Genomic DNA, 11,837 nt, shown 5'->3' with positions numbered 1-11,837 from the left:
TTCTTTTTTTTTTTAAAGATTTTATTTATTTATTTGAGAGAGAGAGAATGAGAGACAGAGAGCATGAGAGGGAGGAGGGTCAGAGGGAGAAGCAGACTCCCTGCCGAGCAGGGAGCCTGATGCAGGACTCGATCCTGTGACTCCAGGATCATGACCTGAGCCGAAGGCAGTTGCTTAACCAACTGAGCCACCCAGGTGCCCAAATCTAATCATTTTCAACCTGAATAATTACATTTTAGACATACAATTTGTACTAGGATTTTTTTTTAAAGATTTATTTATTTATTTATTTATTTGAGAGAGAGAGAATGAGAGAGAGCAAGCACATGAGAAGGGGGGAGGGTCAGAGGGAGAAGCAGACTCCCCGCCGAGCAGGGAGCCCGATGTGGGACTCGATCCAGGGACTCCAGGATCATGACCTGAGCCGAAGGCAGTCGCTTAACCAACTGAGCCACCCAGGCGCCCTAGGATTTTTTTTTAAACAAGAGCTTTGAATAACATGATTAGCACAGCATCTGACACATAATAGGTATTTATTAAATATATGTATCAAGGGATCATTTTTTAAATCACTTATTCCGTAATAAACCAAAATGATATTTTTTGTTGAGTAATTTTTTTAATCTATTAAAAATTTTTATCCTATTTTTTAATCCTCTTGAAGTTTTCCTTTTTCACGCCATTTTTGTTCTCATTTTTGTTGTTGGTTTTCTTTTTTAATTTGTTGACACAGGTGGTGATCGTGGTGTCTGGGGTGTGCGGTACAAGGAACCATTGATGAGTGTGAAAGGCGAATTCCAGTCCCTCCTATACATGTCACTTTGTCTGGTCTGTGCCATTAGTTGAATAGAGGACGTACACTTGCTTATTCTGCATTTCCATTCTCCTCTATTAGCCTAGACTGAAGCATGAAGGATACACCATGATCAACTTTCACATTTTTTTCTTGCATTGGAATATACAAGCTGGTGCTCTTCTTCATTATCATTTTACTGAGTGATTATCAAGTGGGATAGAATTGCAGACTGGAATTTTGTGAACTGAATTATTCATATGAATGAATTTCAGTATACAGAGCATCAGCTTACCACTGCTCTGAGCGATCAGCTAAGTTTGACAAATATTTCCTTACAGGGGACTGTTGTTGCAATATTATTTGTAGTGTGGAATGTCAAAATGGTAAAGCTCTACTATTAATAATGGATCTACAGACTCATGAAAGGAGCACTGTGCCTGCAATCAACAAGCTTAGGTTTATCTGGCTTTTTTCTTTTCTTTCTAAAAAGAAATCCTCAGAATTCCTGTTACAAGACATAGAGCACTTCAATCTTATGCCCTATAAAATCTTACATTCGGAGGTTAATAAAATGAGATTAATCCAGAGATACTACATGTTGAGTTCTTTTCTTTTTTCCTTTCAAACACAATACGTTAAATTATGCACAGTCTGCACTATGGAAGAGAGAATCCGGAAACAACTTACTACTAATGGAGGTTAGCTGCCATCCAGTGGCTGGAAATAGAACTCACTTGCCAGAAGAGCAAAGGAAATGCAAAGAGGACCCATGTCTCAAGACTACAAGGCTACCAGTAATTTACATTTACTGTCTTATATTTACAAAAAAAAAAAAAAAAAAAGAATGATGGGGAAATTGTCGAATGCTTTAATGGGAGAGAAGCCAAAGTCTCCTCTTCTGTAACTCTAATCCATAAGAAACTTACCTTTACTTGTTTCCCTTTCAAAAATCCCTAATTTAGAAACTTTGTCTACCTATATCATATGAATGAAACTAAATAATGAAATAATTATAAAAGATAAAATAGACCTGACTGCACGAAAGATGGCACATCAGAGAGGCAAAAAATTTGTATATCAATCTCTAAAGAAGAAAAACATGAAATATATCCATATAGTGATCCCAATATTGATAGTTACATAGCAAATTCACTTTGAATGATTTTGATCATTTTCTGTTATGTAAAATGTATTATCATTCTCTCACTTAAACTCCTTAACCTATTCTAATATGAACAATTCTAATATGAACATTTTAAAAATAGTTTTTGATTATTTTATTATAAAAATAGTGCACATTTATTGTGGAAAATATAAAGTTAAATATGAGAAAGTAAAAACAAATGTCAACAAAATCTGAGCACTATTAACATATATTCTGCCAGTCTGTCTTCTATGAGAAATGTCCTGCCTCTCCCATCTCCCATTCTCTTAAAAAAATAAATTTAAAAAAAAATATGTATATATACATATTCTACAAATTTTTTTAAAATATGTATATATACATATATATTCACACAAACATACATATACCTCTTTTTCGTTTATAAGGTGTCATAAAAACTTTTTCATATTACTCAATATTCTTCAAAATATGATTTAATGGTTACACATTTATTGATTAGATAGACCTGACTTTATTTAGCCAATATATTTTTTCTTAACTTTTAGATTGGTTCTGATTTTTCACTATTATAAGTACTACAAAGAGGGGCACCTGGGTGGCTCAGTCGGTTAAGTGGCTGCCTTCGGCCCAGGTCATGATCCCAGAGTCCTGGGATCGAGTCCCGCATCGGGCTCCCTGCTCGGCGGGAAGTGTGCTTCTCCCTCTCCCTCTGCCTGCCGTTCTGGCTACTTGTGCTCTCTATCTCTCTGTCAAATAAATAAATAAAATCTTAAAAAAAAAAAAGTACTACAAAGAATATCCCTGTATACAAATCCTCGTATAAATCTCTGCTTATTTATTTCAATAAATTATTAGAAAAAGTATTCCCTAAATATTATACCCTTTGGTTCCCATGAGAAATGTATTTATTTTATCTTTGCCTACATGATAGATGGGAAATGATAAGTCACTGTAATCCCACTGCTAGTATAACTTGCAAATATTTAGCAATAATGAGGCTGAACATTTTTAAAATATTTATTGGGCATTTGGTGGGGGCAGGGGATGTGCGTATGTGAATTTCCAGTTCTTATCCTTCCTATTTTTCTCCTGGTAATTTTCTGTCTGTTGATTTGTAATTGCTCTTTCTAAGACTGGATAAAGATACAGCACACATACAGAAAATAAATAGCTGCTTCATTACTGTCATAGAAAGGAGAATTAAAGACAAAGCCTTAAAGATTTGGACCAAAACAGACACTTCATTTTTATAAAAGGTACAATCCACTATGAGTATATAGTAGCTATGTGCTAAAAAAAAAAAAACAGTGTTAACATAAAATAAGCAAAGCCTGTTAGAAATACAGGCAATATTAACAGAAAAACAATAATAAAAGGATGTTCTAAACAATGTGTTAATAGAAATATATTAAACTTTATAGTCCCCCAAATAATACTATTGGTCTGTAGTGACAAATGGTTATGGTTAACAAAACTAATAAGACCAAAGAAACCTTAATACATTGTAAAGAACAAAAATCACACAAGTCACAATCTCTTACAATAATGTTATATATTGGAAATTAATCATGAAGGAATTCTATGTCCCCTGACGGCTTTAAGAAAAATTTTGGAGCACCTGGCTGGCTCAGTCAGCAGAGCATGCAATGCTTGATCTTGGGGTTATAAGTTTGAGCCCCACGTTGGGTGTAGACATTACTTAAAAATTTTAAAAATCTTAAAAAAAAAAAAAGTTTAGAAAAATTTCTTTTAAATTACTACTGGATCCTTGCAGAACTCCAAACTGCAAATACAAGCCACCTGGAATATAATAAATCCCACTAAAGACTCAAGAGGACTGATAAACAGAGAGGAAACGAGAGGGACATATGTGGATTCACTCCCAGGGTCCTGAGAAAGGCAGGCAGAGAGGGTTGGGAGAGGGGTGCCCCTGGTCAGGCTGAGTTGGCCAAACCACCCCTGAGGGGCTCCGACCCTTGATGCTTTGAGTGCAAATCTTTCAGGACCAGCCCAGTACCCAAGACAAGTCCTGGAGCACCCCAAGTGCTTGAGAGAAGGGATAGGGCACAAAGGTTGGTCCAGGGCAGAGAAAACATGTGGGAACTGGAGGTAGGTGGCATTACCACCTAAGATCTCCTTATTCATTCCTTACCTGGTTCCCAGGGCCTCTCTCTGGAATTCTAGATGTGTTCCATCAAGATTCTTCATTACCCTCTCCAGGAAGGGCATCCCAAATCTGGACTCATGCCATACTACACTTGAATATGGGGCTCAGAGGAGAAAACAAGTGCCCGGGTGAAGAATCGCAGTCAGAAAGGTAAAGTGACTTGTCCAAAGCCTGAAAACAGAGTGTCTCCCTGTTCATAACACAGCATTATAAGTCCTGTTTTAAAGTTGCTTCTCTCATTCTTTCTACTAATCCTTGACTCTCAACTCCTTCGCCATCTGACTCACAACTTACCTCCTCCAAGAAGGATGCCCTGATTGACACTATCTCCTGACCCTGAGTACTCTTCTACATAGAAGTCAATCCTCAGAACTTTCATTATTTGTTTATATTATTTTGTTACCTGCTTATGTATTTGTTTTGAATTCAAAGCAGGTGCCAATGTGTACAGATCATTTTATGTAAAAGATATGCATCTGAATTACTGTGTATAAACTGAGTTTCAGAAATCAAATTATATTTTCTCATTTGTCATAATTTTGGTTTTACACAGAAAAAAGGTGACTAGAAGAAATAAAGAAAAATAATGTTTTGATTCCCTAGAAAACAGTAAGTGTCTAATAACACATTCAATGTGTTTAGATTTTAATATTCTAGAACTTTCTTAAGGTGTTTTTTTTTTTTATTGCAAAGAACAGAAAAACTTTTTTTTTTTAAAGATTTTTATTTATTTATGAGAGAGAGAATGAGAGAGAGAGCATATGAGAGGGGGGAGGGTCAGAGGGAGAAGCAGACTCCCTGCCGAGCAGGGAGCCCGATGCGGGACTCGATCCGGAGACTCCAGGATCATGACCTGAGCCGAAGGCAGTCGCTCAACCAACTGAGCCACCCAGGCGCCCAGAAAAACTTTTTTTTTAAGAATTTATTTATTCATTTGACAGAGAGAGACAGCGAGAGAGGGAACACAAGCAGGGGGAGTGGGAGAGGGAGAAGCAGGTCTCCCGCAGAGCAGGGAGCCCGAGGCGGGGCTTGATCCCAGGACCCTGGGATCATGACCTGAGCCGAAGGCAGACGCTTAACAACTGAGCCACCCAAGCGCCAGAGAAAAACATTTTTTTTAAGATTTTAATTTATTTATTTGAGAGAGAGAGAAAGAGCATGCACGCAGGAAATGGGTAGAAGGAGAGAATCTTCAAGCAGACTCCCCGCTGAGCGTAGAGCATGGCTTGATCCCATGACCCATGAGATCACGGCCTGAGCCAAAACCAAGAGTCAGACACTCAACCGACTGAGCCACCCAAGTGCCCCAAGAATAGAAAAATGCTTTTAAACACAGGTGTTAAAAGAGAAACTGCAAGGGACACTTGTTGGAAAGGGCAAGGCGGATGTTATTCAAGCTACTGCAGTAGAGAAGAGAGACTTCTGTCCAGAACTGGGCCTAACTCCAAATACAGCATGGGCAGCTGAGGATCTATAGCTAACAGGCAGGGCTCAAAGGATAGAAAATTACTAAAAGGAACTTAATTTGAAATCAAGGGTGGCTACAATGCCTTAGAAGGATTCTTGTAAAACCTGGGCTTGGCAGGCCAAGGACAGGGCAAGTCAATGAGAGGGCTCAGAAGCCTGAAGAACGTCTGGACAAGGAGGGAGTCGCTGTCACAGGTAATGGGAGTTTTAAGAATAAACAAGCAAATGAAAAACTCAGTAGTTGCTCAGCCAGCCTCACAGAGAGAGGCTCCTGGGGGTGCATCTGTCTTCAGTGGGCAGGCTGTGGGAGCAGGGAACGTTCTCCACGCCCAAGTGTTCTGCCATGTTGATGACTCAGCAACTTTCGCCCTCTCTGTTTCTACTGTTTTATCACCACTTGGCTCAACCAGAACTCTTGGTTGGAAACAACTGGAATCAACTCTAGACAACTGGATGGTAATCATAAAACACAATGTACCATTTTTTTAAAAAAGAGCAATTCCTAAAAATGGGAAATAAACTGAAAAAAAAAGTGGCTCTTACTATGTCTCAAGTTAGTGGCTTAACCATAAACAGAATTATTTTTTTTAAAGATTTTTTTATTTATTTGACAGAGAGAGACAGCAAGAGAGGGAACACAAGCAGGGGGAGTGGGAGAGGGAGAAGCAAGCTTCCTGCTGAGTAGGGAGCCCAATGCAGGGCTCGATCCCAGTACCCTGGGATCATGACCTGAGCCAAAGGCAGACACTTCATGACTGAGCCACCCAGGCATCCCCAAACAGAAGAATTATTTTAAGAAACTCAAACTGCAGTAAAGTTTTTGTGCATATCTAAGATATATCCTAAAGACTGAAAAAAAAAAAAGGCAAGTTGTTTTCAGTAATCATATTGTTGGTAATAATAATGGGATTATTATTTTTAATATATAATGAATAATATATGTCCTACCATATAGTAGGATAAAGCAAATAAGTAAGTTGGCTAACATCATTGGGAATCAGGATTTTCAGTATCAAATAAAAGGGATACAAACATAAAAATCAAGTAAGTAAAAGCTGGTTAATTTTGAATTGAATATATCATCATGAACTCATGAAGTATTTGTCTCTTTTAAAAAGTCTGGAGCACCTGGCTAGTGCCTGATCTCAGGGTTGTGAGTTCGAGCCCCACACTGGATGTAGAGATTACTTAAAAATAAAATCTTTTTTAAAGAAAGTCTATTTTCAGGGGCGCCTGGGTGGCTCAGTTGTTAAGCGTCTGCCTTCGGCTCAGGTCATGATCCCAGAGTGCTGGATCGAGCCCCACGTCGGGCTCCCTCTGCTCAGCGGGAAACCCGCTTCTCCCTCTTCCACTCCCCCTGCTTGTGTTCCCTCTCTCGCTGTCTCTCTCTGTCAAATAAATAAAATCTTTTAAAAAGTCTATTTTCTTTGCTCTATCCACTGAAATGGAAATAAACTATGAGCAGCTCAGTAGCAGGGAACACCCCTAACACCAGATTAGAGTCCCTAAATAAATCTCCCATGAAATAGAACTAGAGCTCCTTCAAGAAGTCACTAATTCCTAGAGTAGAGCAGGAAACATACAAGATGGCATGACACATCTTTATACGAGAAGGCAAGGAAGCTGTCAAAGGCAAATGGAGTCATATCAAAGGACACAGGAGCCAACCTGAGGTGACTCCCATGGACCAAAGAGGAAATGTAAGCAATAAAAACAAAATGACTGCAAAAGATTTAAACAGAAAAATATATAAGATCCATGATTTCATGCTGATACTTAAAAAATGAAAACAAAAAACATTTTGCTCACTTCTGGAGGTTGCAATGGGCACCAACTTACTTTGAAAACTGATAAAGGGAAAAAAAATCATTGTTCCTGCTTTTCCAGAACAAACTGCATTTCACAGCAATCAAACAGTTTATGAGAGTTGTTTTTAGAGAAGAAGTCTAGTTCTATTTTTATTTTTTTTTAAGTAGGCTGCACACCCAGCATGGAGCCCAATGGCCTCATCAGGGGTCGTGAGTTCCAGGCGCCCCTGGAGAGATCTTGTTTAATCCTTATGGCAAATTATTACTGAAAACAATTTAGTACTTCTTTGTGGTTTGTTTTTTGTTTCAGTCTTTAGGATATATCTTAGATATGCATAAAAACTTTATTGCATTTTCAGTTGCTTAAAATAATTCTTCTGTTTATGGTTAAAGCCACTAACTTGAGACATAGTTAGAGCAACTTGTTTTTCAACTTATTTCCCATTTTTAGGAATTGCTCTTTTTAAAAAATTGATACTATTTTTTTTAATGTTTAAAAAAAATTGATACTTTTTTTTTTTTTTTTAAATGTTCAAACCCAACCATGGAGAGGCACCTGGGTGGCTCAGTCAGTTGAGTGGCTGATTTTGGCTCAGGTCATGATCTCAGGGTGGTGAGATGGAGCCCCAGGTTGAGCTCTGTGCTGGGGGGAGTGGAGTCTGCATAGACTCACTCCCTCACCATCTGCCCCTCCCCCACCACCTCCACTGGTGTGCGCATTCTCCCTCTCTCTCCCCCCAAAAAAGAGGGGGCATGGAATGAGTACTAAAGATATTGAGAAAATATTATTGGATTGGTATAATACTGTAAATACGTTTTTAAGTCTTTATTTACTAAAGCCACATACTCCCCTCCCTGGCAGCCAGGTGCTAGGGTTGGGAGCTAAAGTGAGTCTGGCGTCTTCGAGTGCCTAGGCCACGGAGGCAGCCCTAGGGGCAGAGATGGGTCAACCCCATTAGGCTACAGATGAAAGGCTGGGGTTGGCTGGCCCTGGTTTTAGGGGCCCCGCTGGGAGCAGCCGAGGCTCAGAGGAGCCAGGATCTACACTGTGGAGGCTGCAGGGCCCTGGTGGATGAACTAGACTGGGAAACTGCCCAGGTGGATCCCAAGAAAACCATTCAGATGGGCTCTTTCCAAATCAACCCAGATGGTCACCAGTTAGTGATGGAGGTGCCTTATGCTCACTCAGAGGCCCATCTCACAGGGCTGCTGGAGGAGGTATGTGACCGGATGAAGGAGCATGAGGATCAGACTCACCCATCCACCCACCGCAAGAACTACGTCCGTGTAGTGGACCCAAATGGAGAATCCAATGAACCGGACCTACAGGCGATCCAGATTGATTCAGACATCAGGGGCACTCTCAAATTTGCTTGTGAGAACATTATGGAGGAACAGGAGGATGAACTCATTGAATTCTTTTCCCAAGAGGTTGACAATGTGAAAGACAAACTTTGTCGTAGGCGAACAGATCTATGGGACCATGCCCTGTACATATCACTCGATGAGCTATGAACCACTGGAGCAGCCCAGACTGACAGGTTTGATGGGTCACCTCCAGGAGGGGTAGGGGGGACAATGCCTTGTCACTATGTTTTTAATGAAATGAACTGAGAAATTATGAATCCAAAAGTACAAAAAATAAATAAAATGAATAAAGCTACATACTGATGTATTTGTAGATGAAACACTGGGATGTTTGGTATTTGCCTTAAAATCCTCCAGCCATGGGACACCTGGGTGGCTCAGTCAGTTGGGCATCCGACTCTCAATTTTGGCTCAGGTCATGATCTCAGGGTTATGGGATCAAGCCCCACGTCAGTCTCCACACTCAGCTCAGAGTCTGCTTGAGATTCTCTCTCTCCCTCTTCCTCTGCCCCTCCCCCTGCTCATACTCTCTAAATAAATAAGCAAATAAATAAATAAATAAATTTTTTTAAAAAATCCTCCAGCCACAACAACAATGGAGATGAATAATACAATTCTCCAAAACCATCAGAGAATGTGGTTAAGTGTTCAGGTGGGGGATCGGTAACAGAGCTTTCATTAGACGATTCTACTTTCGTGTATTCTTCAACTTTTCCATAATAAAAAGCTAAGAATTTTTTGGTGGTTTACAGTGTTTGACGCTACACACAGCCCAAGTGGGATAAAGCCTGAGAAGAGTGACAGCATGGTGTGAACATTGTGAAGTGAGCAGACACCACATCGTCTTGTTGCTCGGAGGCGCCAGGCTTTCTTCTCACTCCTAACCCCAAACCTCCTCCCTTTATGCCTCTTCACACCAACCGCTCCAGTAATATCACAAAGCCCAAAACACACTGAGGGGTTCCAATCTTGCTATTTCATGAAAAATGCCCTGCACCTCATCCACTTGGTAAGTTCCTATTCTTTGCTTCCAGCTTGCTTAGCACTCACCCTCCTCCATAGTAAAGCTTTCCCGAATGTCACTCCCAGCTCTCCATCACTAACCCCTCCCATCCTCAAACAGAGCACAACGCCGTGTAATCATGTGGTCATGACTCATCTCCTCTACTAGAATGAGCCCTTCAAGTATTTACTGTTGGGGGATATTAATAATATTTAACAACCTATACACTAACAAAAATTAATATACGAATCAACTAAAAATCGGTTCTTACAGCCCCGTTTATCCTCTAAATAAGCTAAACTATATGTATTATAAAACAACTAACAAAATCTTATGTTCTAGTACATGTCAGCTTAAAATACATGCCTGGTCTAAGGTATTGTCTGATACAGAGAACTGCATCAATCTCTTCCAACAAATCTCCCCCATTAATTGCACAGCCGTTGGGTGGCATCGTCAGAGAATTTCTCTTTAATATCAGCTACATTTGTCATGGGGCTGGATGTTCACCCAGTTTCTACTAAATTAACAGCAAATACATTCAGAATTTCCCTGATCCTCATAATATTGAGATTTTTACATATTCAAAATCTCCAGTAACAACATTATCATTCAGTCCCTGAAAATGTCCATGCCCTAATCCCATAAACCCATGGATATATTAATGTACATGGAAAAGGGAACTTTGCAAATGTGAATAAATTAAGGATTTGGGGAGGGGAGAGATCATCTTGATTTATTCAGGTGGGCCCAACATAATCAGCTTTAGAAGCAGGTTGGGGGCCTGGGTGGCTCCATTGGTTAAGCATACAATTCCTGATTTTCGGCTCAGGTAGTGATCTCAGGGTCATGGGATCAAGCCCCACATCAGGCTCTGTACTCAGAGCGGAGCCTGCTGAAGATTATCTCCCTCTCTCCCCCCATTCGTGAGCCCACAAGTTCGTGTGTGCGCTCTCTCCCTCTCAAGTAAATAAATAAAATCTTGGGGTGCCTGGGTGGCTTAGTAAGTTGAGCATCTGACTACTCATTTCCGCTCAGGTCATGGTCTCAGGGTAATGGGATCAAGCCTCGCCTCTGGCTGCATGCTTGGCATGGAGTCTGCTTGGGAGTCTCTCTCCCTCTCCCTCTGCCCCCTCCCAAATAAATAAGTAAATCTTTAAAAAAATAATAAAATAATAAAATATTTTTAAAACAAACAAACAAAAACAAAGAAGCTGGAGACAGGAGGGTCAGTGAGAAAGAAGCAAATGTGGAGGAAGGAATGTTAGTGTGCTGCAAAGAGATGCCATGAGCCAAGAATGCCAGTGACCTCTGGAAGCTGGAGAAGGAAGGGAAATGGACTGACCCCTAGAGGCTCCAGAAGGAACGCCTGCCAAAACCCTGATCGGAGCCTAGTGAACGTGACTTTGGACTTCCAAGACGGTATGAAAATAAATTTGGGTTGTTTTCAGTCACCAAGTTTGTGCATTTACTACAGCAGCAATAGGAAACTAATAAACAAACAAGTCTTCAGGGGTGTTTGCTGGCACGTCACATTTAAAATCAAACCCAATCATTCAGGTTCCATGAGCGATGGTTCACTCATGCGGTTAAGGCCGGTTCTGAGGCTTTGGTATTAAGTATCTTCTCTGTGCTTCAGCTTCCTCCTTTGTAGAATGAGCGGGGGAGGGGAATACTAATTACAGTACCCAAACAAATCTTCTTTGAGAACATGGTTGGCCCAGAACAATGCTGTATGTATTACCCCAGCTTTCTCATAGCCAAAGTCCTAAGGAGAACACAGTTTCTGCACAGGCTCACCAGCCGAGGGCACCAGGCATTTGCCCACTGGGGTACCAGGGCCACCATCACTGTTTCCCCACTGCTTCTGAGCCCACCTGGCCGGGAGAAGACACATGGATGGCCCCAGAAGCCATGGTAAGCTCGTTTAGGCAGGTAGGAGGCTTGTCAGGACTAGGGCATCCTTATGGCAGGCAGTAATGGGACTTCCCAGGAGCTGGTGAGTATCAGATCAAGCCTGTGGAGTCCACAGGAGGGAGCAAATAGCAGGCATCCAAGAGACAGAAATGTAGGGACACTGGCGGTCTTAGACACACACACAA

The 11,837-nt window shown here is 40.7% G+C and overlaps 1 protein-coding gene across 1 annotated transcript; it reads left to right on the top strand.

Moving 5' to 3' along the window:
* The first annotated feature begins 8,330 nt into the window (after positions 1-8,330).
* On the top strand, positions 8,331-8,879 carry LOC110591622 (protein canopy homolog 2-like). Its single transcript, XM_044917082.1, has one exon. The coding sequence runs from the start codon at positions 8,331-8,333 to the stop codon at positions 8,877-8,879; it is 549 nt and encodes a 182-aa protein (XP_044773017.1).
* Positions 8,880-11,837: the final 2,958 nt, after the last annotated feature.

Source organism: Neomonachus schauinslandi, chromosome 7 (assembly GCF_002201575.2).
Source record: "Neomonachus schauinslandi chromosome 7, ASM220157v2, whole genome shotgun sequence".
NCBI classification, from domain to species: Eukaryota; Metazoa; Chordata; class Mammalia; order Carnivora; family Phocidae; genus Neomonachus; species Neomonachus schauinslandi.
This window is presented reverse-complemented; position numbering and strand designations above follow the sequence as displayed.